The sequence below is a fragment of the Dendrobates tinctorius genome, unplaced genomic scaffold, assembly GCF_039654945.1.
Source record: "Dendrobates tinctorius isolate UK_male_01 unplaced genomic scaffold, ASM3965494v1 ptg000127l, whole genome shotgun sequence".
Classification (NCBI taxonomy): Eukaryota; Metazoa; Chordata; class Amphibia; order Anura; family Dendrobatidae; genus Dendrobates; species Dendrobates tinctorius.
In genome coordinates this window covers 12073804-12096436 of record NW_027361795.1, presented here as the reverse complement: position 1 = coordinate 12096436, position 22633 = coordinate 12073804, and the positions used below count along the sequence as shown (strand labels likewise).

Sequence of the window (22633 nt, the reverse complement as noted above, 5' to 3'; positions counted from 1 at the left end):
CAGCTCGTATACAGGCAGACTCAGGAGCCAGCTCGTATACAGGCAGACTCAGGAGCCAGCTCGTATACAGGCAGACTCAGGAGCCAGCTCGTATACAGGCAGACTCAGGAGCCAGCTCGTATACAGGCAGACTCAGGAGCCAGCTCGTATACAGGCAGACTCAGGAGCCAGCTCGTATACAGGCAGACTCAGGAGCCAGCTCGTATACAGGCAGACTCAGGAGCCAGCTCGTATACAGGCAGACTCAGGAGCCAGCTCGTATACAGGCAGACTCAGGAGCCAGCTCGTATACAGGCAGACTCAGGAGCCAGCTCGTATACAGGCAGACTCAGGAGCCAGCTCGTATACAGGCAGACTCAGGAGCCAGCTCGTATACAGGCAGACTCAGGAGCCAGCTCGTATACAGGCAGACTCAGGAGCCAGCTCGTATACAGGCAGACTCAGGAGCCAGCTCGTATACAGGCAGACTCAGGAGCCAGCTCGTATACAGGCAGACTCAGGAGCCAGCTCGTATACAGGCAGACTCAGGAGCCAGCTCGTATACAGGCAGACTCAGGAGCCAGCTCGTATACAGGCAGACTCAGGAGCCAGCTCGTATACAGGCAGACTCAGGAGCCAGCTCGTATACAGGCAGACTCAGGAGCCAGCTCGTATACAGGCAGACTCAGGAGCCAGCTCGTATACAGGCAGACTCAGGAGCCAGCTCGTATACAGGCAGACTCAGGAGCCAGCTCGTATACAGGCAGACTCAGGAGCCAGCTCGTATACAGGCAGACTCAGGAGCCAGCTCGTATACAGGCAGACTCAGGAGCCAGCTCGTATACAGGCAGACTCAGGAGCCAGCTCGTATACAGGCAGACTCAGGAGCCAGCTCGTATACAGGCAGACTCAGGAGCCAGCTCGTATACAGGCAGACTCAGGAGCCAGCTCGTATACAGGCAGACTCAGGAGCCAGCTCGTATACAGGCAGACTCAGGAGCCAGCTCGTATACAGGCAGACTCAGGAGCCAGCTCGTATACAGGCAGACTCAGGAGCCAGCTCGTATACAGGCAGACTCTGGAGCAAGCTCTTAGGCCGAGTTCACATGTGACTTTTTTTCGCATTTCCGCGGCGGTTTTAACCGCGCGATTTTGCCGTGAAAAATAAGCATCCCATGCATTCCTATGGGATTCCGCAATGCTGTGCTAATGCTGCGGTTTTTACCACGGCGGAATCGCTTCGCGGTAAAAAACACAGCATGCTCATTAATTTGCGGAATCGCGGCGATCCCACACCCATAAGAATGCATTGTTCCGCTTACTTCCCGCATGTGGCTGTGCACACCATGCGGAAAGTAAGCAGAACAATTGCGGATGGTACCCACGGTCCGGAGGAGAGGAGACTGTCCTCCGGGCTTTGGGTACCATATCCCTGTAAAAAATAGAATTTAAAATAAAAAAAATATTGTTATTCTTACCTTCCGGCGTCCCGCGCAGCATTCCCGCCTCTCTCCACGCTCCCGTTCCCAGTAATCCTTTGCGAAAATGCCCGCGATGGCATCGCGATCCCGCGAGAACGGACGTCATTGCGGCCATTTTCGCAAAGGATTACTGGGAACGGATGCGCGGGACTTCGGAAGGTAAGAATAACACCATTTTTTATTTTTTTTTTTACATTCTATCTTTTACTACTGATGCCGCATAGGCGGCCTCAGTAGTAAAAAGTTGGTCACACTCGTCAAACACTATGTTTGATGAGTGTGACCAACCTGTCAATCAGTTCTCCAAGCGATGCTACAGATCGCTTGGAAAACACTAGCATTCTGCAAGCTAAATACGCTTGCAAAATGCTAGTTTTTCCACGGGAAAATCGCGGGAATTTAAAATGCGATTTTCCCGCGGAATGGAATTCCGGAATTCTCGCGGTAATTTCCGCGAGAGTTCCGGTACGTGTGCACTTAGCCTTAAACCGACAGACTCAGGAGCAGGCTCTTATGCCGTCTCAGGAGCCAGCTCGTATAGAGGCAGACTCAGGAGCAAGCTCTTATACTATCTCAGGAGCCAGCTAGTATACAGCAGGAGCAAGCTCGTATACAGACAGACTCAGGAGCAAGCTCTTTTACAGACAGACTCAGGAGCAAGCTCTTTTACAGACAGACTCAGGAGCAAGCTCTTTTACAGACAGACTCAGGAGCAAGCTCTTATACCGTCTCAGGAGCCAGCTCGTATACAGCAGGAGCAAGCTCTTATACAGACAGACTCAGGAACAAGCTCCTATAAAGACAGACGCAGGAGCAAGCTCTTATACAGACAGACTCAGGAGCATGCTCTTAATACAGACAGACTCAGGAGCAAGCTCTTATGCAGACAGACTCAGGAGCCAGCTCGTAAACAGGCAGACTCTGGAGCAAGCTCGTACACAGACAGACTCAGGAGTACGCTCTTATACAGACAGACTCAGGAGCAGGCTCTTATACAGACTCAGGAGCAAGCTCTTATACAGACAGACTCAGGAGCAAGCTCTTATACAGACAGACTCAGGAGCAAGCTCTTATACAGACAGACTCAGGAGCAAGCTCTTATACAGACAGACTCAGGAGCAAGCTCTTATACAGACAGACTCAGGAGCAAGCTCTTATACAGACAGACTCAGGAGCAAGCTCTTATACAGACAGACTCAGGAGCAAGCTCTTATACAGACAGACTCAGGAGCAAGCTCTTATACAGACAGACTCAGGAGCAAGCTCTTATACAGACAGACTCAGGAGCAAGCTCTTATACAGACAGACTCAGGAGCAAGCTCTTATACAGACAGACTCAGGAGCAAGCTCTTATACAGACAGACTCAGGAGCAAGCTCTTATACAGACAGACTCAGGAGCAAGCTCTTATACAGACAGACTCAGGAGCAAGCTCTTATACAGACAGACTCAGGAGCAAGCTCTTATACAGACAGACTCAGGAGCAAGCTCTTATACAGACAGACTCAGGAGCAAGCTCTTATACAGACAGACTCAGGAGCAAGCTCTTATACAGACAGACTTAGGCCTCTTTCACACATCAGTTTTTCGCCGTCTGGGGCGATCCGGCTATTTTTTCGAAAACCGGATCCGGCGAAATGCAATGTCGGATCCGGTTTTTGCCCATTGACTTGCATTAGTGCCGGATCGCGCCGTATGGTCATGCGTTTCGTCCGGTTTTGGCCGGATCCGGCAATGTGTCGCAATCCGGCGTCTGGAAAAAACGGCAACTGTAACGTTTTTTGTCTCCTGCGAAAAAGCCGGACACGCCGGATCCGGCGCTTGCGGCTTTTTCACACAATGAAAGTCTATGAGCGCTGCAATGTGCCGGGTCCGGCAAAAGCCGGATCCGGTTTTTTAGGTCTGAGAATGCTCAGTAGCCCTGCCCACAGCAAAGATATATAAAACCATGACAGTGGGACCCTCAGTCACAGCCAATATGCCAGCCAAGAGAGGAGCCAGCCGCAGGAGAAGCCAGGAGAGGACCGCACCACCAGCACCACCCCAAATGGAGTCAAGGGACCTTGATGAACAGGCGGAGGGGAATCCAGCAGCAGACGACAGACGGTAATTATCAAATCCCCCATTCCTCAAAACTTGGGCCATGGAATATCAATATATTCAGTTGCCCTTTGTTTCTCTTTATTCACCAGCAGAAGACGCCCTATAGATGCAACAGCAGGAGTGGAGACTGGCCAGCAGGAGGACACCACATCTTCTTCTGGGAGCCCTCCCTCACATCGTCAGCGTGTGACGGTAAGTTTTTATTTCCAAAATCCATCATCTCTGGAATATATGTCTATTAATTGGCTTTTATTTCAAAACATTTATCACAAGCTGAAGAGGAGCTCCCAGAAGAAGAAGGAAGGGGTGGACAGATACCTGGAGTGGGCTCGCAATTGGTAAGTTTCCTGCATCAAACGCAGAAACACTACATCACACTACACATAGAAAACAATGTAGCGCAGATATCACACAGACATATGCCTATATCCAACCACATAATTTTTTTGCTTTTCTTTTCTAGTCTTCCCAATCTTGTGCTCGGCCAAGAGGTCCTCGCAGTGCCTCCCAGGGTCGTCGGCGACAGGGACGCAGCGGTCACCAGCGTGTAAGTATAATAATTTAATCAATAATTTTGATTTGATTTTTTTTGCACTTTTTATTTCATTTCTTTAACTGTGGAGGCTAATTATGTTAATTTTCTCTTTTTCTTTAACAGCCTTCACAGCGTGCTCCCGACTCTGACGGTGAGGATGGAGGGATTGATGTCGACCACCTCATCGATCTTGTTAGAGAAAGGGAGCCTCTTTGGAATATGGCTCACCGCCGGCATGCTGATCTAATTGTGACCCGACGGCTCTGGGAGGAAATCTGTTCGCTCCTTGTAGACCGCTGGGAGGACCTTGAAGCTCGGGCCCAGATTAAAGAGCAAGTATATACAGTTCCCGTTGCTTGATGTCAAGCAGTGTTTCCCGAACTCCAGTCCTCGTGGTACCCACGGGTCATGTTTTCATGATTTCCTTTTGAGCAACACTATGGAAATCCTGAAAACATGACCCGTTGGGAACCACGAGGACTGGAGTTTGAGAAACACTGATGTTGTATACTAACCACTTTGTGCTTTCTCGTTTCAGGGGAGAGAATTGTGAAGCAGTGGCGGTCTGTGAGGGATCGTTTCAAGAAGGAGTTGAATAAAGAGATGCGGGCCCCGAGTGGATCTGGAGGATGCAGGAGCAAGTACAAGTACGTCCGAGCCCTGTCGTTCCTCCGGGATACAATGGTCACCAGAAGGTAAATATGAAACATCCCATGTATAAAAAATTTTTTACATGTCTAAATTTTTTTTCAGCCAGGGCCAATGGCATGTCAGTATATTAATTGTATTTTTTTCTCTTTGTTCCACAGCACGGTGACCAGCACTCGGGAGCCTGCATGTTTGGACCCTTCTGCAGCGATCCCTGAGGAGACCGCCACCGAGGGACACTTCGAGCACCCCGGCACATCTGCACCTTCCCAACCTTCCCTCACATTCGACCCATCTGTCCCATCCACCAGCACAGGAGCATTGTGGCCGCCTACATTACATGAAGCTGCAGGTGAGGAGATCGCTTTCCCTTTACCCCACCCTTCTGCCCCTGCCACCTCTAGTACACCTGCGGGTACTGGGCGGCAGTGGCAGAGGGGTCAGGAAAAGAGCTATGCCCCAGAGTTCTTGCATCTGAATGCATCTTTCCAGAACTGTCTCAAAGTCTTGTCAGAGCAAATCTCCGCAGGCTTTCAGCTGATCAACTCCAGCATTCTGGAGTTGAAGACACTTCTGCAAACAATGCATTCAGAAGCAAGATCTTCTCTAAACCACACCTTTTTCAGGTCTGTTGTGGAGCGCATGGCAATGCTATCTCCTACCCAGCAGATGCATGTAATGCATTCGTGCCATGGTGCTCTACAGCTGGTTACCTCCCAACCTACACCTCCCACCACAGTAGTTCCTCCACCTGCACCCCCTCCAGCCACTACCCCTCCTCCCCCTCCTATTCCATACCAGCCACCTACCCAGTACCAGCAACCTCCCCAGTACCAGCAACCTGCCCCGTACCAGCAACCTGCCCCGTACCAGCAACCTGCCCCGTACCAGCAACCTGCCCCGTACCAACCTCCTTTCCCGTACCACTTCTCAACCACATCTGCTACTACAGTCCCTGCCCAACCCTCCTCTCCACCACCTGTTCTGCCACCCACATGTCCACCCATTCTCTTGCTTATTCCACCCCTTCACCTCTAACTGTTCCTTCCCCACCACGATCCCAGTCCTCTCTCCACACTCCCAGTGTCGAAGTGTCCCGCAGCCCCTCCAGCAGTATTTCCACCCCACACTACACTAATTTATAAATGTGTGTGCAAATAAAAAAGAATAATTTTTGGGGCAATTAACAGTTTATTAAAAACAAAAATTTTTCAATAAAAGTTAAATTATTGGTTTACACTGGTTGTCTGTCTTTTATTTCTGCAGCGAACTATTGTATTAAAAAAGGTTAAGTACAGGGTAGACAAAAGATAAAAAGGTATACAAAACCTGGTACATAACTGTGGGTAAAAGATAAATAAATTTTACCTTTTGGCCACAGTTGTGTTCTTGGTTGTGTTTTAGACAAAGTATTTCACCTTTCACCAAAAGTTGTGTATCTTGTTGGGAATTTCACAACTTTTGTTAAAAGGTGAAAGACTTTGCCTAAAACACAACCAGGTACACAACTGTGGTCAAAAGGTAAAAATAGGTAAACCACAAGATAGACGACAAGCTAGCCAACTTTGTTTGGAAAAGGTATATACTGTTGGTACAGAAGGTACACAACTTTGGTTAAGGGCAGAAATTTATCAAATTCTGTCATCCTGCCAGTCTATTCTGCCTTGAGGTGACAAAGTATTGTGCAAAATTGTCCCTCATTCGTGACACCGTCACAGAACTTCTATTGGTAAGGTTCTGGTAATCTTGCAAGGTTGTTTCTTCAGAGGTGTCCTCAATGGAAATGGGTTCCTTGCACATAACAAAATTGTGGAGTACCACACAAGCTTTGATCACCTCGTCCACAGTTTCTGTCTTGAGGTTGATCGCAGTCAATAGGACACGCCATTTGGCTGTCAGAATACCAAAGGAGCATTCCACCATCCTTCTTGCTCTTGTTAGGCGGTAATTAAAAATGCGTTTTGTTGTTGTCAATCCCCTGCTACAGTACGGTTTTAAAAGGTGTTCTGACAGCTGGAATGCTTCATCCCCTACACAGACATAAGGCATAGGTGGACCAGATGTTTGCGGCAGTGGTCGAGGGGATGGGAACTGGAAGGTGTTTCCATACAGTTTACGCCCCATGGCAGACAGTTTGAAAACTTGAGAGTCATTGGAGCAGCCATAGGCCCCAATACCAACAGCAATAAATTTGTATTCCGCGTCAGAGATGGTCATGAGGACAATGGAAAAATATTTCTTCCAATTGAAATATTCCGATCCCGATCCTGCTGGCTTTACAACGCGGATATGTTTCCTGTCCACAGCGCCCAAGCAGTTCAGGAACTGACATATCTGTAGAAACTTTTCAGCAATTTCTATCCACCTCTCTGTTGTGGGCTCTGGTAAAAACTCTTCAACTAAGGAGTCCCACAGTGCACGGCATGTGTACTTCACTATTCCAGATATGGTGGAAATCCCGAGTCTGTACTGGAAATGCAGTGACGAAAGGGATTCTCCGGTTGCAAGAAATCTGTGGGTAATTTAAAAAAAAAAAAAAAAAAAAAAAAATAGTTTAAAATCACAGCATTACATACCAAAACTCAGCTATAACACTTGGAGATACAAACTACCACCAACAAGATTGCAGTGAAAGTGTGCTCTGATGCGAGCATATCCAATAAATGTGTCTTACCTTAAAGTCACCATCAGACGCTCTGCGGGTGAAACGGAGAAGCGGCAATAGGTGCCCACTTTTCTTATGAGGTGTGCAATGCGCTCCACCAAGTAATCAAAATTCTCCATTTTCATGCAAACATATGCAAAAAATTTCTCCGGGTTTCGTCTAAGGTCCATGCAGAGTGTAGAAAAGACCCCACGCGTCATTCTCTTGGCTGTGATGGGGTGGATCCACAAACGGCGTCACTGATGCCTGATGCGCTGCTGTCTTGCTCTCTCCTTCTCCAGAACAATCACCCTCAAATGGTTCGCCTCCGCTGTAGAATCCACCACATTCTTCAATATATTTGCAATCACAACATCCATCTTCGCCAGTCACTTGCTCTTCTCTCCAACCTGCAGTTTCTCCTCTACAACCTGTCAAATATGGGCTGCAGGAACACGGTATATATAGATTTCAGCAGCCAATCCCGTTTCGAACATCCAAGGGGCGTTTTTAAAAACCGGATCCGGCGGAAAACGGATGGAAAAACGGATGCAACGGATGAGACGGATCCGGTTTTTGGTCTGATGACCAAAACAGATCCGGCAGAAAACCGGATCCGTCACATCCAGTTTTGCATAACATTTGCCGGATTCGGCGCTCTGGCGCGATGCCGTATTGCGCCTGACGGCGAAAAACTGATGTGTGAAAGTAGCCTTAGGAGCACGCTCTTATACAGACAGACTCAGGAGCACGCTCTTATAAAGACAGACTCAGGAGCCAGCTCGTATACAGGCAGACTCGGGAGCAAGCTCGTATACAGGCAGACTCGGGAGCAAGCTCGTATACAGGCAGACTCGGGAGCAAGCTCTTATACAGGCAGACTCGGGAGCAAGCTCTTATACAGGCAGACTCGGGAGCACGCTCTTATACAGGCAGACTCGGGAGCACGCTCTTATACAGGCAGACTCGGGAGCACGCTCTTATACAGGCAGACTCGGGAGCACGCTCTTATACAGGCAGACTCGGGAGCACGCTCTTATACAGGCAGACTCGGGAGCACGCTCTTATACAGGCAGACTCGGGAGCACGCTCTTATACAGGCAGACTCGGGAGCACGCTCTTATACAGGCAGACTCGGGAGCACGCTCTTATACAGGCAGACTCGGGAGCACGCTCTTATACAGGCAGACTCGGGAGCACGCTCTTATACAGGCAGACTCGGGAGCACGCTCTTATACAGGCAGACTCGGGAGCACGCTCTTATACAGGCAGACTCGGGAGCACGCTCTTATACAGGCAGACTCGGGAGCACGCTCTTATACAGGCAGACTCGGGAGCACGCTCTTATACAGGCAGACTCGGGAGCACGCTCTTATACAGGCAGACTCGGGAGCACGCTCTTATACAGGCAGACTCGGGAGCACGCTCTTATACAGGCAGACTCGGGAGCACGCTCTTATACAGGCAGACTCGGGAGCACGCTCTTATACAGGCAGACTCGGGAGCACGCTCTTATACAGGCAGACTCGGGAGCACGCTCTTATACAGGCAGACTCGGGAGCACGCTCTTATACAGGCAGACTCGGGAGCACGCTCTTATACAGGCAGACTCGGGAGCACGCTCTTATACAGGCAGACTCGGGAGCACGCTCTTATACAGGCAGACTCGGGAGCACGCTCTTAGGCTAGTTTCACACTAGGAGGAACTGTAGAGGGATGCAGACTTCCTCCCTGAAGCTCCACCCACAGCCGCGCCTCCTCCGTGAAGCTCCACGTCCATCAGCATGCGGCCTGCGTACCCTAGCTTTAGCATTGGGTACGCAGGCCGTGCCGATGTATGCAGTATACATAGCTCAACTACTGAGCTCTGCTTGATCTACAAAGAAAACCGTGACTCTATAACCACTGCTGAACCCAGTAAACTAAGTGATACATCACTGGAATCAGGGTCTTTGTCCCTACATCATGGTGTTCCCACATTATATAGCAAAAACATGATGGAAGAGTCTTTTTAAATTCTACATTAAAATGTATTGATTAATCTCAAAATTGCCACAAAATCAACAAAAAATAATGCTCTTAATAATGAACGATGAAAACTTTAGATCCTGCTATATGTTAAAGTCAAGATCAACAAACAGAGCATTTCAGTAGTAAAAGATTGTTCTTTTATTGAATCAAATATCAAAGTTAAAAGGCATTTATGCTCACGGAAATAGTGCAAGAAAAAGGGAAGACAACTCCCATTTAACTATAAATTGCTGCATAGCAATGGACCCCATAGACAACAATCATGGAAATAAAGTGAACTTCTTAGATCCTTTAGTATATGCTGGTGGAGACCCGTAAATAAAGTATCTGCTGTCCTAATTGAATCATACAAGGTGTACTCCATCCATAGCCATTTGTTAAATGGACCCAAAGCAATCACAAAACACAGAGTACATAACATATCCACTTGATGCTGGAGCTACGGAGGCCATTACCTGGATCCTAGCAGCGTTCAATATAAGTCCCGTGGGAGACACTTCCCTCCAACCCGATGTGCACGTTTCGCCCAGCTTCTTCGGGGGGGCGTGTCTAGGCTGTGAGTGTGCCGGTGTTAAAATATGAGTCTCAACCAATCAGGGGGAATCTTTCTCCTAAGCTTCAACCAATGAGCTAGACTCTTTTATATGATGCAGCCCGGGAAGGTTGTAACGGCGCATGCGTCGATTGTGCTCAGCTCCCGATTAAAAAATATACATGCAGCCGCGGTCATGGTGGCTGGCCTCATATCCTCCTCCATCTGCATAATGAGGGGGATGAGCACCGCCAGCATTTGTGACCGCAACTCACATGTCAGGAGAGCGCCGATCTGCGCATGCACACTTCAATCCATAAGGCTGCTCATATCTAAGGCCCAAATAACTAAGTGGTGGGAATCAAATAACGCTCAATTTCTCATCAAGTAGAAAATGAGACTTCCATATGCCTCATACTTATCTACCATATCTCGGAAGGCATAATAATCTCTACCTAACGCCTATCAATATGTTTATACATTACTGAAATTACATAATTTACTGGTCAGACGGCATATTCTTAATATACCCTAGAGATAGCCATAGGCATAGTATGACCCAATTTGTCAGCAAATTAGTAGCTTACAAAATATATAAATATATCTAAAAGGGTGCTAACACACCTGGGTTCGCGGTTATGAGTCTCACTCTTCATGGAAGTAATAGTTTTGAAGATGGGAGTTCTCCAAGCAAGATATATCCAAGTGAAGCTATATAGAAATTCTGTTGATATGAGGCCGCTTATGAAGATTTCTTCCCCCGTCCGTTATTTTGGTGGATTCTATGCCTTTTGGTCCAGAATTGTAGACTCTGAGCTACCCATTGTGATGCTTTTTTGATTCTCACTGTAATGTTTATACACAAAAATATATGTCCACTTTGCTTAAATACTTTTAATATTAAATATGGTGATCTTACAAAATTTTCCCCATAGGTGTATCCAGGGGGTGGTTTTATTAGACACATTATAATATTAAATAGGGAGGGCTGGGGGTTGAAAGAGTGGTGGTTTGTAGTGGGGGGGTTTTCACAAATAATGACCATTCAAATAATATAATATAAAAAATTAAAAAAGAGATAAGATTGGATAGTTTACATTTTTATATATTATGTATTGAGGAAGGGTTAAAGGGGTGTGTTAGCACCCTTTTAGATATATTTATATATTTTGTAAGCTACTAATTTGCTGACAAATTGGGTCATACTATGCCTATGGCTATCTCTAGGGTATATTAAGAATATGCCGTCTGACCAGTAAATTATTTAATTTCAGTAATATATAAACATATTGATAGGCGTTAGGTAGAGATTATTTTGCCCTCCGAGATATGGTAGATAAGTATGAGGCATATGGAAGTCTCATTTTCTACTTGATGAGAAATTGAGCGTTATTTGATTCCCACCACTTAGTTATTTGGGCCTTAGATATGAGCAGCCTTATGGATTGAAGTGTGCATGCGCAGATCGGCGCTCTCCTGACATGTGAGCTGCGGTCACAAATGCTGGCGGTGCTCATCCCCCTCATTATGCAGATGGTGGAGGATATGAGGCCAGCCACCATGACCGCGGCTGCATGTATATTTTTTAATCGGGAGCTGAGCACGATCGACGCATGCGCCGTTACAACCTTCCCGGGCTGCATCATATAAAAGTCTAGCTCATTGGTTGAAGCTTAGGAGAAAGATTCCCCCTGATTGGTTGAGACTCATATTTTAACACCGGCACACTCACAGCCTAGACACGCCCCCCCGAAGAAGCTGGGCGAAACGTGCACGTCGGGGTGGAGGGAAGTGTCTCCCACAGGACTTACATTGAACGCTGCTAGGATCCAGGTAATGGCCTCCGTAGCTCCAGCATCAAGTGGATATGTTATGTACTCTGTGTTTTGTGATTGCTTTGGGTCCATTTAACAAATGGCTATGGATGGAGTACACCTTGTATGATTCAATTAGGACAGCAGATACTTTATTTACGCGTCTCCACCAGCATATACTAAAGGATCTAAGAAGTTCACTTTATTTCCATGATTGTTGTCTATGGGGTCCATTGCTATGCAGCAATTTATAGTTAAATGGGAGTTGTCTTCCCTTTTTCTTGCACTATTTCTGTGAACATAAATGCCTTTTAACTTTGATATTTGATTCAATAAAAGAACAATCTTTTACTACTGAAATGCTCTGTTTGTTGATTTTGACTTTAACATATAGCAGGATCTAAGGTTTTCATTAAAATGTATTGGCTAAGTTCCTCACTTTGTTTTTTGATTCTGAATTCTGTACTGATTCATTTCATAAAGCATCTTTATATCAGTGCCGGTGGGAAACACTAATTGGTATAAAAGTTTATTAAGTTCAGTGGCATCTAACTCTAGGAAATTCACAAGAGTTGAAGCTAGACAGCCAGAATGTGATAATATAAAGGGATTGTCCTTAAAACATTCTTCTACCAGAAGAGAAAGCTATAGACTAAAACATATAAATTAAAAATTACCGTACTCATCCATGAAATCCCATTCCTTCTACAATTGTGGTCTCTGGAAGCCTTTGTTTACTTTCATGGCCAATTAAATGGGTTGTCCACTAATTGGACAACCCTTTCTGAATTCCCATAATCCCACATTGTAAAATAACACTTATACTTGGCCTTTAACACAGTTGACCACTACCTACTGCTACAGATTCTTTCTTCCCTTGGCATCAAAGACCTTGCCCTGTCCTGGATTTCCTCATACCTTTCTGACCGCACATTCAGCATTTCCCACTCCCACAATACCTCCTCATCCTGCCCCCTCTCTGTTGGAGTCCCCCAAGGCTCTGTCCTGGGGCCCCTACTTTTTTCCATCTATACTCTTGGCCTAGGACAACTCATAAAGACCCATGGCTTCCAGTACCACCTGTATGCAGATGACACTCAGATCTACCTCTCTGGCCCCGATGTCACCTCTCTGCTGTCCAGAATCCCGGAGTGTCTATCAGCCATATCTTTCTTTTTCACCTCTCGCTTCCTAAAACTCAACGTAGACAAAACTGAACTCATTATCTTTCCTCCATCTCACGTATCTTCCCTACCCAGCACGTGAAATCCGCTGCCTCGTACTAACTCTCGACTCTGCCCTGTCCTTCAAACCACACGTCCAATCTCTTGCCACCTCCCGTTGCCTCCAACTCAAAAATATTTCCAGAATCCGTCCCTTCCTCAGTCCTCAATCTACTAAAACTCTTGTACATGCCGTCATCATCTCCCACCTTGACTACTGCAACACTCTCCTCTGTGGCCTCCCTGCTAACTCTCTTGCACCACTCCAGTCTGTCCTCAATTCTGCTGCCCGACTAATCCAACCCTCTCCTCGCTACTCCCCTGTCTCCCCCCTCTGCAAATCCATCCATTGGCTCCCAATTCCCCAACGAATCCAGTTCAAACTACTAACACTGACCTACAAAGCCATCCACAACCTTTCCCCTCCCTATATCTCTGAACTAATCTCCCAATATCTTCCCTCACGTAATCTTTGATCCTCCCAAGACCTCCTACTTTCCTCCACACTTATTCGTTCCTCACACAACCGCCTCCAAGATTTCTCCCAAATATCCCCTATCCTCTGGAATGCAATGCCTCAACACGTCCGATTATCCAGCACCCTCGGATCCTTCAAACGGAACCTGAAAACCCATCTTTTCAGGAAAGCTTACAGCCTGCAATGACCATTCTGCCGCCTCACCACCGCTTGAGCTGCCACCTCATCACCACCAGAGCTGCTGCACCCCCAACCTTCTGTCTCTTCCTCACTATCCCATAGAATGTAAGTCCGCAAGGACAGGGTCCCCTCCCCTCTGTACCAGTCTGTCATTGCAAATTTGTTTACTGTTAACGATATCTATAACTTTGTATGTAACCCCCTTCTCATGTACAGCACCATGTAATTATTGGCGCTATATAAATAAATAATAATAAAAAAATACTTCTGGGGCCGATACTGATCCAGTGGTTTCAGCACGAGCTCTCACACAGATCTTATAACATTGTTATTTCACGTGATCCCTGTGGTCAATAAGTGCTGGTTTCCCCCTTCCCACATTCTGACGTATTTCATACACAGCAGTAATCTCTAATCTCATAGGTGATTCCAACATGCATGGAATAACTAGGTGGGGACAAACAGGACAATTGCCCTTGGCGCAATCAGTCTGGTGGGAGGCGCAGTTGTGCCACTTCTGCCATCTGGCAAAATTACCATCTCGCCTTTTGTTGCAGTCTTGTCGGTAAAAAGTCAGTACCCTGCTGTTAAATGCACATGCACCTTTCAAACACTAATATAATTGAAGCCTTGACCCGATACTTCCAGGGTCAATATCTGATCACGCTACTGACATCACTGCTGTAGCAAACAAAATCTTTAGAACAGTATACATATTACAACACGGCCTTAGGCCATAGTGCCCATACCACCGCATGCATTAGCCATGGACTAACTCCCCATAACACTGGATACCAAAACAGAATTGGAGTACTAAATCCACCAGAAAAAAGGAATAAGATAAAGGGAATCTTTATTGATCTCACATGAACCAGACATCACCGCTGTGCCACAGATGAGGGGAAGACGGCGGGAAGGTAAGTGCTCTAATTAAGCCAAGAATACAGGGGAGTTTTATCGTGTGGGAAATATTGTGACGCAATGTATGTGTTCGGTGAGGGACAAAAGGCATCACTTTCAATTTTGGTTTTCACACATTTTACTGCTCCAGTTGATTTTAGATCTTTTAGTCGGATGTTTCTATGGTTCCTGAAGTGCAATTATAGCAAATTTTATACGTTTTTAAACTTTTATTAACAAATACATGAAGTTTATCTAAAGAATTAATATTTATAGTGTTGTTTTTCAAGACATCTTTTTGAAGTCTACACAGTTTTTGACAATGGACAACAGATTCTCAGTGAGATTGAGATCTGGGGACAAACCCAGTTTAGGCTGTTTGAGACATCTGGAAGAATGATTGACCAGAGAAGAAAAGATGAGCCCTATCATGAGTCCTCTGTGATGCCAATAGTAAAACATCCTGAGACCATGTGTGGAGTTGCGCTTCATCCATGGAGTGAGCTCACTCACAATTTTGCATAAAAAGACTGCCATGAATAAAGATTAGTATCTAAACAATCCTCCAAGAGCAACTTCTACCAATGATCCAGGAGTAACTTGGAGATGAACAATGCTTTTTCCACAAGGAGGTGAGCAAAACATTGATATTTTGAGTCCATGGACCAGTAATTCAGCAGCTCTCAATCTCATTGAGAATCTGTGAACAATCCTCTAAAAGCGAATGGAGAAACACAAACACAGAAATTGTGATAAACTCCGAGCACTAATTAGTCAGACATGGATCTCCATCAGTCAAGATTTGGTCTTTTCTTTTCAGGACAATCATTTTTTCAGACTAAACAAACTAATTGGTTCTTCATCAGAGAAATTAACTCTATGACAGTCATCTGCAGTCCAAACCCTGTACTTTTTGAAGAATGTCAGACTGTTTTTAATGTTTTTCTTGGGGAGAAAATTAATCTTTGCTGCCTTTCTTGACACTAGGCCAGCCTCCAAAGGTCTTCACCTCACAGTGCATGCATATGCATTGATACTTGCCTGCTTCCATTTCTGAGCAAGCTCTGCTCTGGTATTGAACCAATCATATAGCCGAATCCTCTATAGGAGACGATCTAAATAAAGAATGGTGTCTAAACATCTTTCAAGAGTAACGTCTCCCAACAATCCTGGGATAATTTAGTCATGAACAATGCTTCTTCCAGCATGATGGAGCACCATGACACATGGCAAAAGTGATAACCAAATGGCTCAGTGAAAATACATTGAAATTTTGTCACCATGGCCAGGACTACTGCAGATATCAATCCAATTGAGAACCTGTGTTCAATCCTTAGAAAGCGATTGTAAAATAAAAACATAGAAATTGTGATAAATGTCAAGTAGTGAATAGGAAAGAATGGGTTGTCATCAGTCAGGATTTGGCCCAGAAACGGATATCCAGCATGCCGGGGAGAATCGCAGAAATCTTGAAAAATAAAGGTCAAAACTTATAATATTTGCATGAACTTGTCAATAAAAGTTTAAAACCATATGAAATGCTTATATCTGTACTTCAGTAACCATTGAAACGTCTGACTAAAAGATCTAAAATCACTGAAGCAGAAAATTGTGTGAAAACCAAAATTTGTCTGAGTCTGAAAACTTTTGGCCTTGACTGTACATATCAAACACTATTTTTAATTATTTACTGCATTTTTGAGTAGGCCAGCTAAAAGTCCCTGTGACTGCCATCTTGGAATTACTGTGAAGCTCAAACAGAGAGACCTCGATTTGTCCAATTCATCAAAGTGTTCATAATTTTGCAACTTTTGGAGTTTTCATCCCATGGAAACACAACATTCGATAGCAGGTAACCTCACATTCCCTTGTTCTACTTGCTAAGGACAATCGGTAAAAAAGGCTGCAATTCCCTACAGCAACTGCAGAGAATTTACTGTCTCTGAGAACAGTATTGGTTAGAGAGAATTCTGCTGTACTATCATTGCTCTACATAGCAGAATTTTCTAATGCAGGAAAACCACCATGATCACGGTAATACTTTGGTGCTCCAGTTTTACATGACTTCTCAAGACAGTGGGCTGCCTTGTGAATTGGAATATTAGGAACACAATCCAGGTTGTAAGCCCCCATCAGCATTGATAGTCCATGATAGCAGTAGCAGTACTACATAAACTGTGTTCCAAATTATTATGCAAAAAGAGTTTAGGAGTGATAAGGTTAGAATTTTTTTGTTTGTCATTTAAACTCATTGATGGTGATGTGTGTCAGGGCTCTTTATATCACTGAAAGCAATTGCAGATACCTGTGCAAATTAGTTTGGCAGGTGTGTCCAAATAAAGGCAAGACTACTTAAGAAAGATGTTCCACATTATTAAGCAGCCTACATTTTTTGCCAAAATAGGAAAGAAAAAGGATGTGTGCGCTGAGAAGCAACAAATTGTGGAGTATTTAGGTCAAGGCATGACTACAATCAACATTGCCAAGACACTTCATCGTGATCATCGCACAGTCAAGAAGTATGTAGCTGAATCCCAGCACACACGTGTGAGTGCTGATAAGGAAAAATTGAGGACTCTTTCCAACAGGCAATTGCGTCAGGTTAAAAGAGCAGCTGCAAAAATGCCTTGTCATAGCAGCAGACAAGTTTTTGAAGCTGCTGGTGCCTCCAACGTCTCCCGAACAACAAGATGCAGGGTCCTTCAGAGGTTTGCAGCTGTGCGTAAGCCATCCTGTCGACCACCTCTATCCACTGCACACAAGCAGAAACGGCTCCAGTGGGCCAAACGATACATGAAGACTGACTTCCAAACTGTTTTGTTCACCGATGAGTGCCGTGCAACGCTCGATGGTCCAGATGGATGGAGTGGAGGATGGCTGGTTGATGGACACCCCAAGAAAACACGGCTAAGGCGCCAACAAGGAGGAGGTGGAGTAATGTTTTGGGCTGGAATCATGGGGAGAGAGATTGTCGGCCCCTTTAGGATCCCTGAAGGGGCAAAGATGAACTCCATAATCTATGTGGAATTTCTAAAACAGCACTTCCTGCCATGGTTCAAGAGGAAGAACCGTGCTTTCCGCAGCAAGATCATTTTCATGCATGATAATGCACCGTCTCATGCTGCAAATAACACATCTGCATCTCTGGCTACTATGGGCATAAAAGAGGACAAACTTATGGTGTGGCCACCATCTTCCCCTGACCTCAACCCCATTGAGAACCTCTGGAGCATCATCAAAAGGAGTGTCTATGATGGCGGGAGGCAGTTCACATCTAAGCAACAGCTCTGGGAGGGTATTCTGTCCACATGCAAAACAATTGAAGCACAAACCATCCAAAAACTGACAAATTCAATGGACGAGAGAGTTCAGAATCTTCTTTCGAACAAGGGGTCCTATGTGCAAATGTAACATCACCTAGAATAAAGTTTTGACTTGAAAACTGATTTCATTTTGTAATAAGCTGATAATGCTTATAATTTCACAACTGACCATTTTTTTGTTCAAAATAAAAATAAAAAGGTTGAAAACTCTGCTGTGCATAATAATTTGGAACATGCATTTTGAGTGTTTGTTATTTTTAAAAATATACTGTTTTCATAGGCAGTTTGTTCAAAAACATTGCAATTATACTAGACTATTAGATGACTGGAAAATAACAATGACTGCAATTCATTTAGGTAATTTAGATAAAATATGAGGAAATATTTTTTGCATAATAATTTGGAACACAGTGTATAGTATGATAGCAGTAATACTACATATAGTATGATAGCAGTAATACTACATATAGTATGATAGCAGTAATACTACATATTGTATGATAGCAGTAATATTACATATAGTACGATAGCAGTAATACCACATATAGTATAATAGCAGTAATACTACATATAGTATGATAGCAGTAGTACTGTAGTATGATAGCAGTAATACTACATATAGTATGATAGCAGTAATACTACATATAGTATGATAGCAGTAATATTACATATAGTATGATAGCAGTAATACTACATATATACAGTATAGTATGATAGCAGTAATACTACATATAGTATGATAGCAGCGATACTACATATAGTATGATAGCAGTAATACTACAGCACAGACCAAAAGTTTGGACACACCTTCTCATTCAAAGAGTTTTCTTTATTTTCATGACTATGAAAATTGTAGATTCACTCTGAAGGCATCAAAACTATGAATGTGGAATTATAAAATTAACAAAAAAGTGTGAAACAACTGAAAATACTGTATGTTTTATATTGTAGGTTCTTCAAAGTAGCCACCTTTTGCTTTGATTACTGCTTTGCACACTCTTGGCATTTTCTTGATGAGCTTCAAGAGGTTGTCACTGGAAATGGTTTCACTTCACAGGTGTGCTCTGTCAGGTTTAATAAGTGGGATTTCTTGCCTTATAAATGGGGTTGGGTCCATCAGTTGTGTTGTGCAGAAGTCTGGTGGATACACAGCCGATAGTCCTACTGAATAGACTGTTAGAATTTGTATTATGGCAAGAAAAAAGCAGCTAAGTAAAGAAAAACGAGTGACCATCATTACTTTAGGAAATGAAGGTCAGTGAGTCTGAAAAATTGGGAAAACTTTGAAAGTGTCCCCAAGTGCATTGGCAAAAACCATCAAGTGCTACAAAGAAACTGGCTCACATGAGGACCGCCCCAGGAAAGGAAGACCAAGAGTCATATCTGCTGCGGAGGATGAGTTCTTCCGAGTCACCAGCCTCAGAAATCGCAGGTTAACAGTAGCTCAGAATAGAGACCAGGTCAATGCCACACAGAGTTCTAGCAGCAGACACATCTCTACAACAACTGTTAAGAGGAGACTTTGTGCAGCGGGCCTTCATGGTAAAATAGCTGCTAGGAAACCACTGCTAAGGACTGGCAACAAGCAGAAGAGACTTGTTTGGGCTAAAGAACACAAGGAATGGACATTAGACCAGTGGAAATCTGTGCTTTGGTCTGATGGGTCAAAATTTGAGATCTTTGGTTCCAACTACCATGTCTTTGTGCGACGCAGAAAAGGTGAACGGATGGACTCTACATGCCTGGTTCCCAGCATGAAGCATGGACGAGGAGGTGTGATGGTGTGGGGGTGCTTTGCTGGTGACACTGTTGGGGATTTATTCAAAATTGAAGGCATACTGAACCAGCATGGCTACCACAGCATCTTGCAGCAACATGCTACTCCATCCAGTTTGCGTTTAGTTGGACCATCATTTATTTTTCAACAGGACAATGACCCCAAACACACCTCCAGGCTGTGTAAGGGCTATTTGACCAAGAAGGAGAGTGATGGGGTGCTACGCCAGATGACCTGGCCTCCACAGTCACCAGACCTGAACCCAATAGAGATGGCTTGGGGTGAGCTGGACCGCAGAGTGAAGGCTAAAGGGCCAACAAGTGCTAAGCATCTCTGGGAACTCCTTCAAGACTGCTGGAAGACCAGTAATCAAAGCAAAAGGTAGCTACTTTGAAGAACCTAGAATATAAGACATATTTTCAGTTGTTTCACACTTTTTTGTTAGTTATATAATTCCACATGTGTTAATTCATAGTTTTGATGCCTTCAGAGTGAATCTACAATTTTCATAGTCATGAAAATAAAGAAAACTCTTTGAATGAGGTGTGTCCAAACCTTTGGTCTGTACTGTACATATAGTACTATACTACATATAGTATGATAGCAGTAATACTACATATACACTGCTCAAAAAATAAAGGGAACACTTAAACAACAGAATATAACTCCAAGGAAGTCAAACTTCTGTGAAATCAAACTGTCCACTTAGGAAGCAACACTGATTGACAATCAATTTCACATGCTGTTGTGCAAATGGAATAGACAACAGATGGAAATTATTGGCAATTAATAAGACACCCTCAATAAAGGAGTGGTTCTGCAGGTGGGGACCACAGACCACATCTCAGTACCAATGCTTTCTGGCTGATGTTTTGGTCACTTTTGAATGTTGGTTGTGCTTTTACACTTGTGGTAACATGAGACGGACTCTACAACCCACACAAGTGGCTCAGGTAGTGCAGCTCATCCAGGTTGGCACATCAATGCGAGCTGTGGCAAGAAGGTTTGCTGTGTCTGTCAGAGTAGTGTCCAGAGGCTGGAGGCGCTACCAGGAGACAGGCCAGTACACCAGGAGGCATGGAGGGGGCCATAGTAATATAGTAATACTACATATAGTATGATAGCAGTAATACTACATATAGATGACAACAGTAATACTACATATAGATGACAACAGTAATACTACATATAGTATGATAACAGTAGTACTACATACAGTATGATAGCATTAATACTACATATAGTATGATAGCAGTAATACTACATATAGTATGATAGCAGTAGTACTATATATAGTATGATAGCAGTAGTACTACATATAGTACGATAGCAGTAATACTACATATAATATGATAGCAGTAATACTACATATTGTATGACAGCAGTAATACTACATATTGTATGATAGCAGTAATAATACATATAGCATGATAGCCGTAGTACTACATATAGTATGTTAACAGTAATACTACATATTGTATGATAGCAGTAGTACTACATATAGTATGGTAGCAGTAATAATACATATAGTATGATAGCAGTAGTACTACATATTGTATGATAGGAGTAATACTACATATAGTATGATAGCAGTAATACTACATATAATATGATAGCAGTAATACTACATATTGTATGACAGCAGTAATACTACATATTGTATGATAGCAGTAATAATACATATAGCATGATAGCCATAGTACTACATATAGTATGATAGCAGTAGTACTACATATAGTAAGGTAGCAGTAATAATACATATAGTATGATAGCAGTAGTACTACATATAGTATGGTAGCAGTAATAATACATATAGTATGATAGCATTTAAACTACATATAGTATGATAGCAGTAATACTACATATAGTATGATAGCAGTAATACTACATATAGTATGATAACAGTAATATTACATATAGTATGATAGCAGTAATACTACGTATAGTATGATAACAGTAATAATACGTATAGTATGGTAGCAGTAATACTACATATAGTATGATAACAGTAATACTACATATTGTATGATAGCAGTAATACTACGTATAGTATGATAGCAGTAATATTACATATAGTATGATAGCAGTAATACTACGTATAGTATGATAGCAGTAATACTACGTATAGTATGATAGCAGTAATACTACATATAGCATGATAACAGTAATACTACATATAGTATGATAGCAGTAATACTACATATTGTATGATAGCAGTAGTACTACATATAGTATGATGCCATTCGTAGTACATATAGTATAATAGTAGTAGTAGCACTACATATATATAGTATGATATCAGTAGTATTACATAGTACGATAACAACAATGCTTGTTATTACCTATAGCACCTTCCATAGACTAAGTAATGAGTAGGAGAATAATAGAAGTGGTGCTGAGGTAAGGGGCAATACCTGGTATGGCCAGGTTGGAGAGCGGCATAGTACTTAGGCACACTGGCAGCGCGCCCATCCAGTCCTCATTGCCGGTCACAGCCATCACTTGGTGCCGTTAGGGATCGCTCATAATAAGCTGCCGCCGGCTCCGCCTGTCCCCGGCCGCGTCCTATGCGCTGCCCGCCGCCGCTCTGTGTGGCCGTGCTGTGGAGTCACTTCCTGACATGCCGGCCGCGGACCTTCCTGCTGTGAGCCCCAGTGACAGCTCTGTGTGTGACAGCCCGACGGCATAAGCGTATTAGCCTCTGTGCTGAGCAAGCGGGGCTGTACCTCTGTCCCAGCCTGTCACAGGGCTCTCCGGCACAGCGCCATCGTGTGGACACAACCCAGCATCACAGGCTATTTAGTCATCGATGTTTCATTAATAGAGAAGTAATAAAAGACGATTCTAGCTACAGTCTGAGGGAAAAATACCAAGTCAGTCTGGAAAGTGTGTGCGTTTCTGATATGTCATATACAGTGGGGTAAATAAGTATTTGATACACTGCCAGTTTTCTTCTTATACTGTAGTTGTGGAATACTACTACGCC

At 44.0% G+C, this 22633-nt stretch overlaps 1 protein-coding gene across 2 annotated transcripts in view; it reads right to left on the bottom strand.

Annotated features, from left to right (window-relative positions):
• The window catches only part of PLCXD2 (phosphatidylinositol specific phospholipase C X domain containing 2), an 88497-nt gene extending 66117 nt beyond the window's left edge, over positions 1-22380 (bottom strand). The window contains exon 1 of one of the 2 annotated variants that reach the window (XM_073542518.1): positions 22062-22380. In XM_073542518.1, coding sequence (XP_073398619.1) covers positions 22062-22146 — 85 coding nt within the window. In that variant the 5' untranslated portion in view covers positions 22147-22380. Of the gene's footprint in view, positions 1-21989 lie in introns of both variants that reach the window. The other variant, XM_073542519.1, reaches the window with a different exon arrangement.
• Positions 22381-22633: the final 253 nt, after the last annotated feature.